This window comes from Calidris pugnax, unplaced genomic scaffold, assembly GCF_001431845.1.
Source record: "Calidris pugnax isolate Ruff unplaced genomic scaffold, ASM143184v1 scaffold123, whole genome shotgun sequence".
NCBI classification, from domain to species: Eukaryota; Metazoa; Chordata; class Aves; order Charadriiformes; family Scolopacidae; genus Calidris; species Calidris pugnax.
This window is the reverse complement of record NW_015090876.1, coordinates 641,629-661,756: the sequence shown is the minus strand read 5'-3', so window position 1 is coordinate 661,756 and position 20,128 is coordinate 641,629. Positions and strand designations below refer to the sequence as shown.

The following is a 20,128-nucleotide window of genomic DNA, read 5'->3' as shown; positions in this document are numbered from 1 at the left end:
GCTATTCTTAAGCTATAGAAGCTATTGAAGTTCATTTCCACAAGAGAATACAGCTTGCATCCAGAGGTATGCCTGCGTATCAGGAACTAAGATTATAATATTTAAAGGTCCTTTTGAAAAGGAAAAGGAGGAAAAATCTTTCCCATATCCAAGTTGGGAATAAGAGGAAAATGGTCTGGATCCCCCCAAAGTCTGCGGTTCCCGGCTGTCAGTCAGAACAGAGCAGCTCCTACCCAGCTGTGAAAGTCACAGACCAGCTTTAATCTCTTCTTGATGGATTCTGCTGTCCCTACTTGTACCTACTTTCTTTGGATTACTGAAAAGATTCTTCCTGTCTTCAGTATGGGTTTTGGGTTTCCTGACTCTACTTTCCTTTTAATTTCACTATACTGCTGTATTATGTATTCAATCCCCTAGACAGATCGTTTAAAATGCTCTTTTTATGGCAGTTATCATTAACCTGCCTGAAGATGGCTCACATCCCTTTTCCTTGCAAACAGGGAGAGCAAAAGCATTTCTGTATTGTTGCTCTTCTCCTGTGCTGATCTTGTAGCCTCCCTATGTAAATTATTTATCTCATCTCATTTTCCTGGAAAATTCCTCTGAGATGTTCTGGTTTTTATTTTTCTGTGTCAGTTGATTGTAGCTTTAGACATGCACATGAAGACAGGGTGATGAACATTGTACTTTGACTAGGGACTAATAAACTAAAATCAATATAGGTGTGGTTTTTAATCAACCAATTGTATTTTTATTTGGGTTTATTGAAAAATATATCTCAGAAAAAATTAATTTCAGTCTCATATCTGTTGGGTGAACTGAGTGATCGAAAGACAGCTGCTCAAATGTTATTTGTTAATGACTGAGCTGTATTTGCTCTGACTGGCTCATTTATGAACAAGTTAATCTACTTTTAATATGCAATAATGGCTCACTTAAAAATGACGTAAAAGTAGAGATACATAAGAAAGACAAATAGTCATGGCAGTGAGGATCTCTTAACCTGTTCTCTGCACTCACTACGTTATTCTTCCTCTGAGTGTGCTCAGGATTACAGTAACTGCTTTTCTTAAGATGTATATACATGATTTTTACCTGAAACTGTTGATATCTCACATTTCTGGAGATAATACTGAGATTTTACCAGGGTAGTTGCAGTGCTTTTCACTGTTGAAGGTGTTGTGGTGCTTCTCTGGAGTATGGTAACTTCCCTTTCCTCTGCAAGATAGAGGTGTTCAAGATCAAATTCCATCTTTAATTAAAATACACGAATTCCTGAGGGATAGGTCTGCGGGACTGCTTTCAAGATCTTGTAGCACCTTGTAGTAATTGAAAGGTCTATTTAATCTGACTTTGGTTTATGTATTTTACAATGTAAGCTGTTAGAGGGCTAAGAATCATTAGCCAAATTTTATTAATGGGTTTATTAGAGGGTATGTTTGAGGTCCCTGAGATGGTTCTCTCCTCAGTTTCTGAAGTCTTGTTCATTCGTGCTGCCCTTACGAGATTAGGTTCCTTTGGTAAACTAATGAGTAGCAACTCTTGGAATTTTTGCTTTCAGTCCCTCTGTACAGTCAGAGAATGCCTTCTCCTCTTACACGTTGTATTTGTAAGTTTGTGCCTGAACGTGATGTTCAGGGAGAAGAAAGTACGAGCGAGCTCTTGGCTTTTCTGTGACACATCTTGTCTTTAGGGCTGGGCATGAGCCCAGAGCAGATAACAAGTGCATACAGCACCATCTTATATTTAAAATATCAGCATTAATCCAAACAGAAGTGTCTGGGCATTGTTGAAGTAAGTCCTGAAACTATATTGTGAGATAAAAATCCATCTAAGCTTTGCGTGTACCAAAGAAAGGAAATAGACGGGCCAACCTGGCAATGTAAGGGAACTCGTGCAGTTTAGTGATGCATAAAAGCAAGGCAGACATGTTTGGGAGCTAATTTCCAGATAATTTTGGCATATTCCATCCTGTTTTTCTTGAGATTTACATAGAAATAAATCTGCACTATTCTTTTAAGGATACTAGTCAGGATGTTAGGAGTTTGGTAAGCAGCCTTAATGAAAATTTGTAGCAGCTGTATGTATGTGTAGATGTGCATCCTTTCACTCGTCCTTGCAGCTCAGACTTTTTTATTATTATTATTTTTACTTTTATTTTTAAATTCAGCATAGCTGGAGAGCCAGAGAGACTGGAAGTATTAACACATTTAGCATTTAGAAGAAAGCAACAGTGTATGGCATGAATGCTTGCTTTTTTTTTCTTTTTATTTTTCTGGTAGGCAGAAAACTATTTTAGCTGAGCATATTAATTCCAGTTTTTTATTATCTCTGATTCTTTTTAGTAGCTTTTTTCTCTGGCCTTCAAGAGAATAAAAACTGAGATGCTCTCATGGCTTCTAAACCCTTGATTGGCCAAGGTTACCCTTATGGTGAGCCCTTCTTTTAGTTAATTAACAAAATGCAGGTATCTCATACCTATTAAAGGACCTATGTATCTTCCATCCCTCACTTCCAGTTCTTTTTAAGATGGCTTTCATTTTTCCTGCCAATTTTCCTGTTTTCCTGGGATGCCCTATAACAACCAAACTTATCCTTGTAGGTGCAGTTTAAAGTTCTGCTTCCCATTCCAGCATCAGGATGCGAAGCTGAGGGTGCAGCCCCCTTTTGATGATGTCTGAGGTGGGATCAGTCTCTGCCGCAGAAATGCCAAAGTCGTCAAAGCTTTACCGCTACCCCTCTTCACGGAATCTTTGTTCAGTATTTTATTTTCATTTCTGCTTTCAGGGAATATTTAGTGAGCTCTGATTACATAATTGAATTTGATAAACTGATGGTATGTGATTGATGAGAAAGTCAGGAATAAAAGATTAGAAGATAAAATTACTTCAAGGGTTTAAGTAAATCTTCCAGAGAGCTGGGGTAATTTATAAAGCATGCTATATTCTTTATAAAAATATTCCCCTGGGTCTATTAAATTTTAGCTTCTACTAGAATTGCATTGAGTTTTGAGAATCATTTTCATGTAATACCGGCTTGATTGTGACACTTTAAATGGGAGATAGCTCTGAGTGGGTTGCAGCATCACTGGGTTTGGAGTATTTGAGTAGGAAATGTAGGGCTGTATGACAGACTTGTGGGCAGCCGTCTTCGTCTTTCAAATAAATCATTTGTTCTTGGAAAGACGTAACATAGAAGGAGTAAGTGGATAATTCGGAGTGAAATAATGAAGGAGGTTATGCTGCTTGAGTCTTTAAATTGCTGGAAAACAGGATCAACAAATTACTCAGGTAGAGGTTTATAGTGCAGGTACTGGTTTCATTGTAATCTCCCCAAACAGCTCAACTTTCCTCAGGAAGGAATAGTTTAACAAGTCTATATGAGCCTCTATGTACCAGCAGGTAAATGTCATTGTTTTCAGGGGACGTGTCACTAATCATTTCTATTTACCAATTGGGCTCTGTTACGTCTCTGTCCCCTAAATACCAGCACAACTCCCTGCCGCTGCCTTTTCATCTCCTGAGGAAGCCTGACACCTTTAATCTTCCAAGGGTAGAATGTCTGTCTCATAACTCCTTTGGGAGACTCCAGAAAATATATGTGAGGCCTCTGAAAGGATTTAACATTTCCTCACTGTTTAGAAATATTGTTCTAAAAAATTGCTTTTTGCTCTGGGTAAAATAACTGTGTTTCACACTAACATTGTCTAACTCTGACTTACATTTTTCTTTATAAAATTTTAAAATACTGGTGGATTTTACTAGTTAAGAGAAAATGGGAATTGAGAAGACATCTTCATAAATTTTGCAGTCATTAAAACAAAAAAAAGAAGCTTTGCAGAATATAATCTCAGTCATATAATAGAGTGGAGAAGTGCAAAAAAAACCATCTTTGGTTTGCCTGGGACTATCTGCTAGTTTGGAACTGTTCCTGTTTTCTCATACGTTGAATTGTCATAGCTTCCTGTATATCCAATTTCAAGAACATATTACACTAGCCATTAATGAAGTTGTTCGGAAAACAAATTGTTTAAAATGCTGCAAATCAGAAACGGGCCTTACCTCAAAATATGGTTTTTTAAATTCAGTTTTTTAGGTCAGATTTTATGTAATAGTTTCTGAGTATTGCTTTAAATTGATGTGCTTTTTTTTTCTGCAGAAATACAGCTTTCTGAAGTTAAATTCTAAAAACTAGTGAGACAATTTGTCAAGACAAATCATCCAATGTGTATGCAGCTGATGGTCAACTTTACAGCTGATTGTAGCAAATAGTTTGGTGACTGTCACCCTGTGACCAGAGTCAGCCAAAGCCCAGCTGCTGCCCTGGACCCTTAGATCAGGTTGATGATGAGCCTGTGTTGCCACTCGGCTTTTGACTAATAAAACTTCCCTGATAAGAGGGAAGGGAAAGATAAAGGCTTGGAGAGGTTGCCATCCCAGTGCCGTCCCAGTCTGCAGTGGAACACAAGGACACATTGAGAGCCACCAACACCCCTTGCTTTGAGCTCGCTCTTCCTTCATTTGTGGGGGCTTTCTTGTGGCTGTCAACTACTAAAAATTAGAGTTTGTGACCTGATTCAAAAATTTCAGCCAGCCTTGAATAACACATGAGGTCACTTCCCCATAAACTGTAAAAGAGAGCTTAAACTCTTTAAACAGCAACTATAAAAATACCCAAGATTAATCTAAAATAAGTTTTAAAAGAAAGATTAGCAATTTAACTGAATGGTTAGTTGCACTGGGCTAATATCTGTGTATCTTTTTTAAAATTTATTTGATGTATAGAATACACACACACTGTACTCCTAAAAGGCAGAATCTAGTAATGTCTACCTATTAAGGATTATTCCATATTTTGGTTTAAATCTCTGACTTTGACTGTAACTTGTGTATTTTATATATCTGCATAAACATGTTAATTTTGGTTGGAGAAGGTATTTGCAAACTTGTGAGATTAAGTCTGTAGTTCCCACATAGTTACAAGTAGAAATTTGACGCATAAAAGAGTGAAAACCTGCATCTTCCAGAGGTGAGGAGGGGCGGGTCTCCAACCCGTGTAGACTTGTAATAAATCTGCATTTGAGAGGAGCTTTGGCAATTTACCAGTTGAGAATTTTGCTGCTTGGCGTATTTTTAGCGTTTGTGATCCACGGGAGAGCAAGAGTTTGAGACTACGTGTGACCCTTGAACATTATTGAAGTACCCTAATTCCAAATCCGTTAGTGGTTTCAGGTAATATAATTTAACACATTTTTGGTTGGCAATAACATTGAAAAACACATTAATCTTGTGATTTTGTGAGGTGTTTTTTTTCTAAACTCTTTTTTTCTATCAAAATTCTTCATTTACCCTGAGACTTCTCCTGCTGTGATAATCATTTCTATCCAAGATTACTCTTCTGGTTTCTATTCAAGAAATAATAATAAAAAAAATAAAACTTTGAGTGGATTTAATCCTTGGAGAAGAGAGGGAAAAAAAATAAAAAGCCGATAGAGCTGTTCACTGCCTGCCACTGTAGACAGTGCTGAAATTATTATATGTATCGGTGGTAAATATGGACAAAAGCTTGTCTGAGTGGGCACTTCTCTTCTAAAGAAGCACCAAGGACGAATGGTATCAAGATCTTGTGAGTTCTGCCTCTAAAGATAAACCTTTGTTATGAATATAACAGTGTGAAACAACTAGTGAATCATGGTGTCTCTTGTTTTGCAATGGCCATTTTGAGAAAAAAAAGAGCTAACTATCGGTGGCTTATACAATACTCACTTCAATAGCTTACAGAGCCGTTTTCTCTCTGTTTTTCAGATGACGTTGCACCATACTTCAAGACTGAACCAGGCTTGCCCCAGATACACTTGGAAGGAAACCGACTGGTCCTTACGTGCCTTGCCGAAGGCAGCTGGCCCTTGGAATTTAAGTGGTTACTCAATGACAGTGAAATAACCACCTACTCCAGTGAATACAAGTAAATAAAAGCTATATAATAGGCTTCTCTAAGTAGAATTGCAAAACACCACCAAAACAAACACCACCACCCCCAAAATCCGCAGTACCTCAAACCAGCTTTGTAGATTCTGATCCCTTGACAATGTTTTTTATTGTGAAAGGAGACTGGTTTTTTGTAAACAAATAAGATCTCTATGAGACAATCTCCTTTGCTAAAAATGATACTTCCCACTTCAAGGGTCCTAAGGTAGAAATTTAAGTACCAAAAATGCTTTTTGCTGTAAGTGTAACCTTACATGTATTTTTAATAAATAGCAGGTGTGTTACTTAGTTAAACTGTACACATGATGTACTGCTCATCCTTGAACAAAGCTAAGCTCAATGGGATGGTTCTTTTCAATAAGAGCTAAAAAAACCTGGTCCATCTTAAATTGCGTACGAAACTTTTGGTTCCATTTCTGAGAATGCAAAAATTAACCTCATAGTTTAACAAACTGTTCTTCTGTGGTTATGCACTTTGCTCCCAGGACCTCACTGACTCCCTCCCCATTTCTCAGGACATTCCATCAAGCAGGAGAAAAACCAGACTGTGGCTGATCAGAGCTACGTTTCTGCTGATAAGCAGCAGATGACTGGCCAAATAGTGTAAAACAGCTGAGTTTTGTTTGCTTTTCTTTAATGGGAGCATTAGCCTTATAGAAGTTTAGTATTCATACAACTTATCTGTTGCTTTCAAAAGTTGTTGAAATTACTGAGGGAATTCAGAAGTTATAAGGGGTGGGGACGTGACAGAAGAGCCCTTGTATAGCACTTGTACCTTTAGTAAACGAAGGTAAATACTGCACTTTTGTAATTACATTGCTTATGTAGGGAAAGTTTGTGCTCCATCACTATATAGACAGAAATTAAAATATTCATTAGTATAAAAATGCAGATAATGATATCAAGTTCTGTATTGTTATGCAAGGGAGTCGATAATTACTTTTCTCAAAGATTTTCCAAATAGTACCCTCAAATTACCTCTCTTATCATTATTATTTACATTTACAAGAGCGGTGGATAAAAATGTTCCTTAAATAACATTTTTAAACTTTTTAGGGTCATTTAGCACATAAGGTATTTAGCAACTATGTTTCCAACCAAACGTATTCTATGTGAACTTTCCTAGAAATTAAAGACTTTTGATTTAGATGAGACCGCTTAATCCTCAGTAATTGCTTCTATTAATGGTTGCTGTTTTCAAGCCTTGAGATAGGCTGATACCTCAAAATGAGCCATATGCACGTATAGAAGAGATTTGTGAATACTTTCTAGAAAATAAAAAAAAACCTCTAATAGCACAATTAGTCACAGAGGGTTTGAACGTCACTCTGTGTAAATGCCACTTGTTTCCCTCAACAGCAGCAGAGTTTCTTGCAGTTTCCTGGTAGAAGGAGCTGACAACAGCTCTTAACCACACACGGTGCTGAGAAAGTAAGACAAAGAAATGGTGTGGGAGGACAAAAGACGTGAACAAAAAGTAAAGGTTAGAACTCAAGCTCTGTAGATGGGCTACTCGCTGGGACACTTACATTTCAGGATACCAGGAGAAACCTGAATAAGAATGTGTGACATTTTGAAATTAAGATTAAAACGCCATGATATTTCTTAAATAAATGCCCAGCCTAATGCAAAATTGTAATTGTACCATGTATTTTGGGATAAGTTAGAATCAGTGGGTCGGAACACCTTTCCCAAGCTGGATGTAGATGTATCTGTACATAGTACCTTATTTCTTATCGTTGGACTTAGTCTAATCAACGTCAGGTTATGATACAAGTATATTTCTTAATTTTGCATTTTTTATGTTGTTCTTGTTTCTAATTCTAATTATAACATCTGTTGCAGATGTGATTAAGAAGATTGGAAACTACTGGTTTATAATAATAAAATAACATCGATAGAAAATACTAATTTAGAAGTCTCAGCCCTACTACTACTGCTCCCCAGTCAGAGATAAGCTGAACGGGATTTTGATTCTATAGAAATGCAAAGCGTTAAGCTTCCAAAAAGGATTATACGGCATAGGTGCATTAGGATGAATGAAAGCAAGGAAAATATATGCTTAGACATAAAAATTCCAGTTGCAAAATTTAAACTTTGACCCTGTAATAGTTTGCTCTGCAGTTCTCCTGGGTAAATACTCTGTTTAAATGCATGAATCTTTCCTGTGGAAGTGACTTCTGCTGCAGTTTGAATCATCAATCAAAGATTTTTGGCAATTGATATTACTCAGTGTGTCTCAGTTAAAGTAATGTCTATATTGTAACAGGCTGAAAATATTCAAGGCTTATTATAGCACACCAAGTGAGTAAAGAACTAATTGGAGTCTTTGAATTTTGACATTGGTGACCCTGAATGAACAGCTTTTCTTTGTATAACGATGCTGATTATGTGCACAGCCTGGCTTTTATAGTGTCTGCGCATACACTAGTTTGTATTAAGAATTTATAAAACAACCTTATAAATTCTTTGTGATCTGAGATACATGTAATGAAAACAAATCAATATTGCTGACTGCAGTCGCAATTTCGGTTATGTATATAACTTAAAAGTCCAGTTAAAAGTTCAGGCAGTCACTTTTTCCTTTTTTTTTTTTTTTCTCCTTTGTTTTCTTTTGAATTAATTTCTGGACCAGGTGTGTCTCCCATACCTGCATTTGTGGCCTGAAAATACTCATTTCCTTGACATTAAGAAGCTAAGGTTATGTCTAAGCAGCAGTATACTTTCCACCCTAACCACTTAAAATTATCTGGTTATTATAGTTGTGTTTTTATCATTGGACACATTTTAATTTTTTTCTGTATAAAAAAAGTTCTATCAGTTGATGCGTAAGTCCCTTATTTTAAAAAAGTTTGAATCAATACTAAGTTTTAGGACTATCTAATAAAATATGTTTTATTTTAATTCTGTCTTCACAGTTATGACTATTAAAAACCCATGGCCTATAGGTTCACTTCTAACTCTTAGAGCATTTAAAATTAAAATGAGGGTGTACATTTGAAATTAGGAATGAAATATTGGGAAGCCTTAAGAAAGCCTTTACCGGCCTTTCTCCTTAGGTGTTTAGTATCACTTCATCCTTAAGTTCTAACTCATTGCAGTCCTGGGGATGGAGTATCTTATGTCCTGGAAGACTCCCCTTGAAGGCTTCATTTATGTCACTTTACATCTTTCTATAGAAACTTTCTAAACAGCCAGTTTCTGGTTGGCTGTACTCAGAGAAACTCGTGTGACTTTCCTAAAGTACTTGCACAGATCCCCAGAAACCTTAAGTAGCCTCCTGGGACCTAGACAATGGGAAGATTTTCTGTCTTGAAAGTTAGAGTATAGACAAAATTAAAGCAAAATTATGTCCTGTCTCTGTAAAAAAATTGTATTAAGTTTTGATATAAATTCAATCCATGGAAGAAAGCCTCATTTTGAATTTAGAAAGTGGTATTTATGTCCCTTCTTGCCTATCAGAAAATAAGTAGAACAGTGAAAGCATAGCACAAAAAGCAGTATTTTGAGCATTAGCTCAATAGGGAAGTATATTTAAAAAAAATAATTGGGCATGTCAAGTGCATATAGACTGTTTAAAACTGTAAACACAGAATTAAAAATTCCATGAATATCTATTTATCTTTCACTCAGGTTTGTCTCAAAAAATTTAAACATATGTTCTATTGCCCTTTTTTACTTGTGTTATTTAATTCTTCTAATTTTGCTTTCCTTAACTGCACATTGTTACCCTGTAGGTCCCCTGAGAAGCCAACTGCTCAGTAGGTTTGGGCTGTCTTGGAATTTCCAAGGTAGAGGAGATTTTCACTGCAAACTGTTAAAAGGGTTTATTTTCTTCAGGCAACATATTACGAATGTTTCCTGCTGAAACATTAATAAGTCAGAAAAGAAAACCAAAGTAGGACACTTGTGATCTAATTGATTTGTTTTGTCCTAGTAGCAGAAAAACTAACTCTGCATTACTCTCCTGGTACAGATAAATATTAAAGAAAGAAGCCTTGAATTTTGGCTCTATTTAATAGAGAAACAGAGGAATAAATGTTAGTCAAGTACAATACTCAGTCTTTATGGGAGGAAGAAAAGCTTGTTAAGGTATAAACTATTTGGTAAAGTGAACTGTAAAAATGAATGTCAATATTTATTTGTCAGAATCTTAATTTTTTTTTTTTTTTTTGGTAATGATGTTTTGCAACAACCATCTGCCTGGCAGAGAAGGAAATCATTTCTGTAAGGAGCTAGGGGAGCCTTATGTCCTATTGATTCCTTTCTTACGCCTTGTATTTTCACCTGTTTTCTCACTCTGTTTCCAATGGCACTCTCATCAGGCAAGGGGCAACGTGGCTAATTCAGAGTTATCAACTCACTGGCCAGCATGTATTTGTGTGCTGATTGCTGGGTTTACTGTAACTTCCAAACAGAGCACTGTTTTTAGGCTTCCTTATCTGCCCAGTAAAAATAATCATAATCCCTGGAGAAAAGTTACTGGCTGCTCCAGCAGAGGTTGGGAAGGGTCAGCTTTGGCACTGGGCAGACAGGCAGCACCATCGCCTGCAACTCGTGTACAAGGAGCCAGGCTCCCCTGGGAACCACAGGAGATTCTGAAAATTTGTCCCTGGTGCTGTTTTAATTCACTGTTGGAGGTTGTCTGACCTATTTGCTATAGTCTATTTAATTGTAATTATAATGCAGTGATTATAGTCTTCATTTATCACTTAAACTAGATTTCTTCTCCCTCCTTTGTTTTTATGCTGTCTGATCCTGCTCAGATATTAAGCTCTGTATGTGGGTGTGTATAGGATGTGTGAGCGTGAGAAGAGATGCTTTCTTTAGTGGAATTAAATTTTGAAGATTAAAATTCAGCAGTATTATTTTTCCTTATCTTTTCATAAAGACTTTCATTAATCCTACCATAATATCTCCAGAAGGTGACCGGGGGAATATGTGCTTTGATTAATGTTTGTTTAATGCAGGATTATATATAGTATTCATTTGTTTTATTCACATTAAAGCTGTGCCTATCAGCTCATTTTCACGTTGAATAATCAGATATAGTTGAATGAGGAAGGTGAGCATCAGTGGACTAAATGACTTTTTAAGCATAGTGAAGGACAAAACAAATATAAACCACAGTGCAATGTGTCTTTTCAGTGTTATTCCGAGTTACACTGGTCACACAGTGTAGTCAACATCTGGTTTTCATGAGGTTTCATATTTCTTCCAAGTCTTCCTAATACCTACATGTAGATCTTCTTGTGCCACCTCTGAACAAAATTACCAGGCGCCTCTGCCTTCTGAGTGAGGGTAGATAAAACTAAGGAAAACATTTAAGTCTCTATTTCAAGAGAATTCGTGAAGAACTAATTACTATTTATCAAATGTAGATCTTAAGACTGAAAGATATTTTATGCATTTCAAGTATTTTTTTTCTTCTCTATAGTACAGACAATACTGTAGCCAAAAGACCAGAGATTGTATGAGAATGGGGTTTGTAAGAAAAAATACAATAAACATTTGAGACGATGTGTAAATGTTAGAGGAGAAACAAGAAATGCCACATAAAGTTGCATTGATCTGCCTTTATTTATGACTATAATTCTGCATTTTGTTTTATAGGTACATCATCCCAGCTCTGCAGAGGTCTGATGCTGGCTTTTATCAGTGTGTTGTACGGAACAGGATGGGGGCGTTGCTGCAAAGAAGATCTGAAATTCAAGTGGCATGTATGTATGATTAGAATTTATTCTGTCATTCGTTAGCTAACTGTCTGAAAAGATATCAGATAAATAAATAAATCAATAATATGACAGTGGAGGATATCTGAAAGCGAACCCTATAGTGGAGATAGCTCCATGAAGATTTCAGGTCATAATTCTTGTGATACAAAATAAACAGTTGTTTCACAGAAAAAACCTTGCTAATAAAACTTTAGAAGTCTGTCCTCAACACCTTTCTGAACCAATGTTTGGACCTCTTCAGTTTGTACTATGCAGAATTTTTCAGAGTTGTCCCATAATTTGATATGTAACTTCCAATTGGAAATGTTAAATTGATTTTCTCAGGAGTTAGTGATAATTAACATTACCTAAGAAATGACTGCATACTCTTGTTTTCAGTTAACACATAGAAAATATAATCTAATTAACTTATTTGGAAATAATAATAAAATAAGGCCTTTTTTTTTCAAAGTACAAGCATAAAATAAAAAAAAGACAGATTTGTATACTGCGTGTGAGCAATCCAATACATGGATCAAATTTCTCTTCCTCAGGGTCAATAACTGGAAATTCAGTAGCAGTAAATGTCACTTGATAAGTGGAATTTAGATAAATTGAATTATTTATTAGAAACCCAATTCCAAGGAACTGATTCAAGTTAATCACTATGTAATGAGGGAAATTACATGGGATTTCCTGTGTTTTTGAAGTAAAACCAGTTGCAAATGATACTATGAAAGTTTTAGTATCATGTTCACCACTTCACTGTGTTACAGTAAATTATGTTACTACGTCTGTACTGTCAGTAGTATCAGGAATTTGAGGTTTGATCTCTCAGTGGTATTGGTTCACGGATGCTCGGAGCTCATGTAAAAATCCACCGCTGCTGAAATGGGGTTTTCCTTCCCTGCCTTCCACCAGCCCTGGTGCTCCTGCTGTTTATTCCTCCTGGTGACTCTGTGCTCGCTTTGACGCATGTCAGACCCTTGCAAGAATTTTTCCAACTGTTCTTCTTCTGTTTTAGTGAATTATATCAGGTCACAGGGGATCTAGTGAAACTGGTGCGAGTGGGAGTAACGGAGTGGGGTGGGGGACCCCAGCAAGGTGAGCAGGGGAAGGTGGAGCAGGGGAAAGTGAGGAGATGCTTCTCCTGCAGCAATGAGCTGTTACATGAGCTTAGATGCCTCTGGAGTCCAAGGTGAGCAGGGGAAGGTGGAGCAGGGGAGAGTGAGGAGGAGATGCTTCTCCTGCAGCAATGAGCTGTTACATGAGCTTAGATGCCTCTGGAGTCCCATCTGCAGGTGAGGTTTCAGGGGACAAAGGCTTTGCTGGCAGTAACATCCCATCTGCAGGTGAGGTTTCAGGGGACAATGCTGGCAGTAACGGGGAAACATACCCATTTGCTTCTCCATCCCACTAATCGTTCCCCAGCTTGTCCTGCGATGTAGCACACTATCCCTTTGGGTGCCACAGGAAAACTTGGTTGTGCAGCTGTGAACTGGGAAACTTCTCCTACATTTAAAACAGAGCAACAATTATTTTGTAGGGTTTGTTAAAGTAGTTCTTCTCCTTCCACCCCCCAGTCTGGTTCCCTCTGCAGCTGTAGAGGCAGTACCTCCTGAGGAGGTACTTGTGGGAACAGTAGGGAGAAGGATGAGCAGGAGTCCTTTACCTTCCTGCTGCTGCTAAAGGATTTTGTCTCCTGCAAAGACAGCTTTATTCCCCTCTGAATGAGGGAAAGATTTGCAGTGAAGTGTTTTGTTTCTCCAGGCTTTTTGTGTATATGTTTGGTTGTTCCTGAGAGAGAAAGGAGCATAATTGTTTAATTTTTTCAGCTTAATTTTTTGTCCCCCATTTAATTTGTAGTTCTGCATTGCTGAATAAATCTATAAAGCTATCTCTTAAGACTTCTCTGTCTGGATTTAGCAGTCTAATTATTTATATTTTTTTTTTCACTGATAAAGATACTGAGACAAAGAAAACCAGTTCTTATATGACTTGGGAGAGTTTTGGTCTTGACCCTGTAGTGACCTGTATGAGGTCTATAGGGAAATTTCTCACTCAGACACAGATAAAAGCGTTCCACAAGTTTTAAATATCTTCTTTCTCCTCTACCAGAGCAGCTACTGATCCACTGTGATTGTTTCCTGTATTTTCACATTTTTGATCTAAATTAATTGATTTAAGCTGTGAGGGCATAATGAAGTACCTGATGTTTTGCCATATTTTACTTTCTGATTATTCTTGAAGACACATTGGAAAGCAGCATTCCAAGGGGTTACTGAAGTTTCCTTATCCAGTCATCAAGAGTTACGGGGAACTGTATGTTAGATGTTTAACTCAGAAAGGTTTGCAGGAAATAAACTATTTTGCCGTTACATGCAGGATGCTTCCCAACACTTAAACTCATGATCTCTACTGAAAAACTGAAAGGCACAATTATAATATGCATCAAGATAGATCTGAGATATATTCCGTGTCTGAGATCTCTGGAGTAGCAGGGAATTGGTTAAATAATGTAAAAAATGTTCTCAACACATGTTAACTTATTACTTAACATAATGGGAGTAGGTATTTGTGAGAAAACTGCTGAGTAAATCTTAATTACAGAATGAGCTTAAAAACTCCTGGATTGTGAAGACTAAAATAATCATATGACAGTGAAGTTAATTAGATCCACCTACGCGGTTTGAAACTTCTTTCAAGTAGATGATCTGATTACAGTTGTAAGAAATATGGAGCAACAGAGGAAGTACAATGCTGATTATGTCTGAATAAATAACTTGAAAATCACAAAGATGATTAAAGCTTCTTTAAAATACCATGTGTTTTTAATTTCTGCTCTTGTTCTGTCTCTTCTCATCTCCTGCCATCCAGACCTGCTTGGAGTCTTCTATGTTTCAATGTGCTTTACTTTCCTCTCTGCAGCACAGAACTTGTGTAGAGTCCTGTGGTCTTTAAACCAAAAAAAAAAGAAAGAGAAAAAAGGGGGAATTCAGTGGCAGAAGCCAGAATAGTTCTGTACGTGTGTGTTGGTTTCTTGGTTTAAAGCAAATGAAAATGCATACAAGTTCCTTGGAGGGTGAATAAATTGGAATGGTAGGAATGTTTATTTTATTTGTAGGAATGGGATACAAAATGCAAAAGAGAAACAAGAAGAAAACATTAAATGTTTACTGAAATTTTTACAAGGACTCCATAGATATGTAAACTTGTCTATGAAATAAAACCTTCAGAGACAGAAGTTCTGCATCTGTCATTTTCTTTCTTCCATTAATTTTTTTGTTAAAAGCTGCTCATTAATACTCCTGATGCTTTTGTAGGTGTTTCTTGGTTTAAAGCAAATGAAAATGCATACAAGTTCCTTGGAGGGTGAATAAATTGGAATGGTAGGAATGTTTATTTTATTTGTAGGAATGGGATACAAAATGCAAAAGAGAAACAAGAAGAAAACATTAAATGTTTACTGAAATTTTTACAAGGACTCCATAGATATGTAAACTTGTCTATGAAATAAAACCTTCAGAGACAGAAGTTCTGCATCTGTCATTTTCTTTCTTCCATTAATTTTTTTGTTAAAAGCTGCTCATTAATACTCCTGATGCTTTTGTAGGTGGCAGAGATCTAGATCCACTATTGAAATTGCTGTATAGTGCCAGGACAACGAGTAGCCACCAGCATGACTCCCACCTTGTTATTTTGAGACTTATTTGGTTTACTTGCATAGATCTGACTATATATTTGTTTGGCTACAAGCGATACAGAGGGATAAAAAAAAATTGGTGACCAAAAAATTGATTCAATTATATACACCATTTGCATTCCTTTGCATTGCGCAGAAATTTCTTTTATATTTTGCGAGGATTTATTTAAATAAAAAAACTCTAGACCCAAAACCCAAACATGAAACCTCAATCAAAATGTCACTTCTAGTTAAAAACAGACTCAGTTATTGCACAAGAACTCTGAGGCCACGCAATTCTGCTGATTGAGGCACTTCTTGTGGGCACCAGCAGCACTTGGCTTTGCCTTGTGCCTTATGGCTCCCAGAAATCTGTATTAATCAATGCTGTCTCATGATCTGTAGTGTCATATTGACTAATTATAGCAATGCCAATGACTATTGTAAAACAGTTGTTTTTCTGTCCACTGAAAAGAAATGGGGAGAGAGACAAGAACTTCCAGGACTCTTAGTGTCATTTGTTCTTTGCAGACATGGGAAATTTCCTGGACACAAACCAGAGACAAACAGTGACTCAAGGACAAGCTGCAGTTCTAAACCTCCTGCACATACTCAGCTATCCACGGCCACAAGTGACATGGTTTAGAGACGGGCACAAGATTATACCAAGCAGCAGAATGTAAGTCAATTCAAAGCTTAAAGTACCCCCTGCCCTAAAATATGATTGATTACATTTGATAACACAACTTACATTTTAAGTACACTAATTGAGGCTTAAAGAGAATAAAGTAGCCTTGTTCATACAAAGTTTGAGATAAATGACTATTTTAAGACCATCTCTGAACTTCCTAAGCAGTTTGACAAAATAATTCATGTGATTTTAATGGTCCTGGTGCAGCATAAGGGAGTAGATACACAGAGTGTCTGCACTTCCCTCACGCTATTCATTTTCATGGTACATTTTGGAAAAGTAAATGCTCATCTCTCAATTACATTTACTTGAGTAGACTAATTTAATGAATACTGATATTTTTCTCTTTTAATATGTGAGTCTGATTTTTTTTTTTTACATGGAGTTATGCTTAATACTATTTTCCCCACAATAAAATTCTACATACTGCTTATTTTTTCCTCATCTTTTTAGCCTACAATGACAGTTTTATTTCTTTTTGACTAATTAGCTGCTCACCCACTAATGGCACAGTACTTGCACTTTGATTAGTTATTATCTCAAGATGTGCTCATTTATCCTTTCCTGAAACAGTTATGAAGCCATCCTGTGTTTTTACCTGCACAGTTTTATTTAGAGACTGAAGGGGTTAGCCGTGATATTAAAAAATGTAGATAAAATCTTTTTTTACTTGCCTAATTTATTAAGAAACTGTTGAAATGCCAAGAATGTTGGTGGTTATTTTTATCCGTGTATTATATTTTCCCGTGTTCAAAGGGCTAGATGTGGTAGCAACTGATGGTAATGGAATATTGCTAAGTTTCAGAAGGGCAGTGAGTCTTCAGAGGGGAAGAAAGGGAAAAGTCGTCTTGGATTTTAATTTTATTCATCTGTACTGTGCATTTTACTGCTGCTTATGTGCATTTTTTAAACCTGAAAGCTAGTATTACAGGCTCTTTGAAACTGTTAAAATTAGTATTGCAGGGATGTGAAGCAACTATGTAATAATTTATGAATAATTTAATAGTAATTTGATGGGAAACAAGCTGGAAGATGAAACAATGGGTTTCTGGGCAATCTCTTGAAGAGAGCTAAGTGACAAATCCTGAGTTATTAACCATTAAGAACCTACTTCCTCCACTTCTGCCACATTACAAATTTTCTTTTGACAGTGCTGAGAATACACAAATCAAAAATTTGCAGACGGTGAAAAAGCCTTGTTATCCAGGTATCAGACACTTTCTTGGGAACTGTTACTGGGGACCAGAACAGAGTGACCTGGGCGAGCATGCAATGGCTGGAAACGAGATTTGTGTGACTTCTCTTGCAGCTTGGGAAAATTGCAAATGTATTCATTAATATAAAATCCTAATTCTGATATGTTACACTTTATTCTTATTCCTATCCTGTTGGGATTGTTTGGGTAAAATCACTTGTGATTCAAAGCTCTTACAAATGGGAACACTGTAAAACTCTGTTCTATGATAGGGGTCAAATATACCTAAAGGTTTCCATGTATATTTTATTTCCCTGGTCAGAAATTTCATCTGAAAGGAATTTGAGGATATTTGTCTGGACTGTGTAGGAATTTCTGAAAACTTCTGCAATAGAAGTACACACGTGGAAGGTGTGCACCTCCTTGGGAGTTTGATATATATCGAATAGTAAGGCTGATAAGTTCAGGAAGTGACAGATTTATGGTACACACACCAATTATCAGTGCACTCTGTGCAGAAGGTCTGCTGCTCCCCAAAAGTATTGGAAAAACCACGTCACATCCTCTCACATAATGCTGTCTGTGATATTTGGGGAGCAAACATCACAGCCCTAAAAATGCAGGAAACCTGAGACAAGGAGAGGATGCATACAAAATGGTGAGAATTGTAAAAACATCTTATGGGAACTCTCTTCTTATCTGTGGAGTAATTTGTGCATTTAACATCGTGTTTTCTGTACACAAAGAGATGTATCAATTTAACTGATCAGTTTAGCTGATGATCCGGTGAGACTGATGCATCAATCTGACCAGATCACCTGCTAAACCCATCAGTTAAACTGATACAACCACCTCATATGGATGCTCTTTAAACTGATTAAAAGTACCTTATATTGCTAAATCAATATAAAGCTTTTTTAATCCTCCTAAACAAGCTTACAATGATTTGGCCGAATCAATCAGCTGGCCTGTCAGCTCTGATAATGATTTCCAAGTGTGACATTGCTGCAGTGTGTGCAGACTGGGGAAATCAGCAGTGTTAGAAATGAGGACAGTGGAGGTGGTTATGGTACCCAATAATTTCTCATCAGTGCTCACTGAGTACAGACTAAGTTGGCATTGCCCAATATTTTATCTGTAGCAATTTTTGATTAAACAATTCATTTAAATACTTGGTCAAGTTAACTCCTACTCCTGCAAAACCCTTAATGTATGTACGCATACTTAACACTGCACTGATTTTTATCCTGTAATAACGATCCAGATGCTTATTTACACCGGGCTACTGGCACTGCTACAACGAATTCATTTCCCTGATGTGGAAACAGAGTGTGCTGAGTTATTTTAAAGATACTTTACAATATGTAGGATAAGACTCTAATTTCTTCTTTGTGTTTCCTAATAATTATTTGTACACCTTAACACAGTTGCTAGTGGCAACAGATCATAGAATTGTAGAATAAGTTTGGGTTGAAAGGACCTTCAAAGCCCACCTAGTCCAACCCCCCCTGCCACCCTCAGGGAGGTCTCACCACCCTCACTGTAAGTGTTCTTCCTAATATCTCACCTAAATCTCCCCTCTTTTGGCTCAAAACCATTCCCTCTCATCCTATGGCTCCCCTCTCCTATCAAGAGTCCCTCTCCATCTCTCCTGGAGCCCTTTTAGGGACTGGAAGGGGCTCTAAGGTCTCCCCGGAGCCTTCCCTTCTCCAGGCTGAACCCCCCCAACTCTCTCAGCCTGTCCTCACAGCCGGGGGGCTCCAGCCCTCCCAGCATCTCCATGGCCTCCTCTGGGCCTGCTCCAACAGCTCCTTCTGATGTTGGTGGCCCCAGCTGGAAAAGGCACTTCAGGGGAAGGGGTCTCACCAGGGCAGATATTCCTGAATTCTGATGTGTAACAAACCTGTAATTTCCTGTTTCTCATATTAATCATTAACGTCAGATTTTTAGGCTGGGAAGGGAAAAAAACAAAGATTCAGTGGATAGCTTAAGTCTCACTTTTTTTTAGTCAGAATAGTAATCCTGCTCTGTGAGTATGCATGGCTGCGATATTTTCTGGGAGAAAGTTTCCTTTGAGACATACATAATTTCTTTCAAACCACATACTCTGTTGAATTTAACTGGTAGTGTAACTCATGGTGGAATTTTGCAGCAAATAACTGTGTATTAATTCCCATTTTAGTGATGTTGGTGCCATAATATTTTGTTAAGGCCCCCAGATAAAAATAAGAATAGCATGACAAGTTCTTCCTAAATGAGACGGCATGTAAAGTCAACAAATCCCTATATAATATATGAACGTGAAGCAAATGGCCTGCATATACTCATGAGATTGTTGTTATGGTTTATGACTTAAGGCAACTAACAAATCTGCAGCAGAGCTACTGTGACATGATGGTGTGTATTTAAAAATTTAAGTCTTCAAATTTTCTCCCCCCCTGCTTAGTACAGTGTGCATTTATATTCAGTTTGGCTTTTGTGCATTATCTGTCACCAGAGCCTCAGCTTGATATTTTAAAGGGCTGTTTCTAGATCACCAGAAGGAAGCTTTGTACATGCCAGAAAAGTATGAACTGGAGAATTAGAGAGAAGACCAACAGCAAAAGAAAATAAATGAAGAGAGGACTTTGGTTTTGGGATGTTTTTTATTATTAGCTTACAAGAAAATTTCCCAGGAAGTTTTAGAAAAGACTTTACATCGCACCGAGACAGATTAATGTTTTCCGAATAGTCCAGTAGACTAACGTGGAATTACAACTGCACTGGTATCCAGGGGCTTGACTGATGGGATGATTTTGCCTGTTGCTCCTCACATCTTACAGGAAACAATAGCTTCTCTAAAGGTAACTGCATCAAAAG

At 37.2% G+C, this 20,128-nt stretch overlaps 1 protein-coding gene across 1 annotated transcript in view; it reads left to right on the top strand.

Annotated features, from left to right (window-relative positions):
- Positions 1-20,128, top strand: part of SDK1 (sidekick cell adhesion molecule 1) — a 411,416-nt gene that overhangs the window by 111,124 nt on the left and 280,164 nt on the right. The window contains exons 2-4 of the mRNA XM_014946238.1: positions 5,805-5,964; positions 11,601-11,707; positions 15,915-16,062. Of these exons, the coding sequence (XP_014801724.1) occupies positions 5,805-5,964; positions 11,601-11,707; positions 15,915-16,062 (415 nt within the window). The remainder of the gene's footprint in view (positions 1-5,804; positions 5,965-11,600; positions 11,708-15,914; positions 16,063-20,128) is intronic.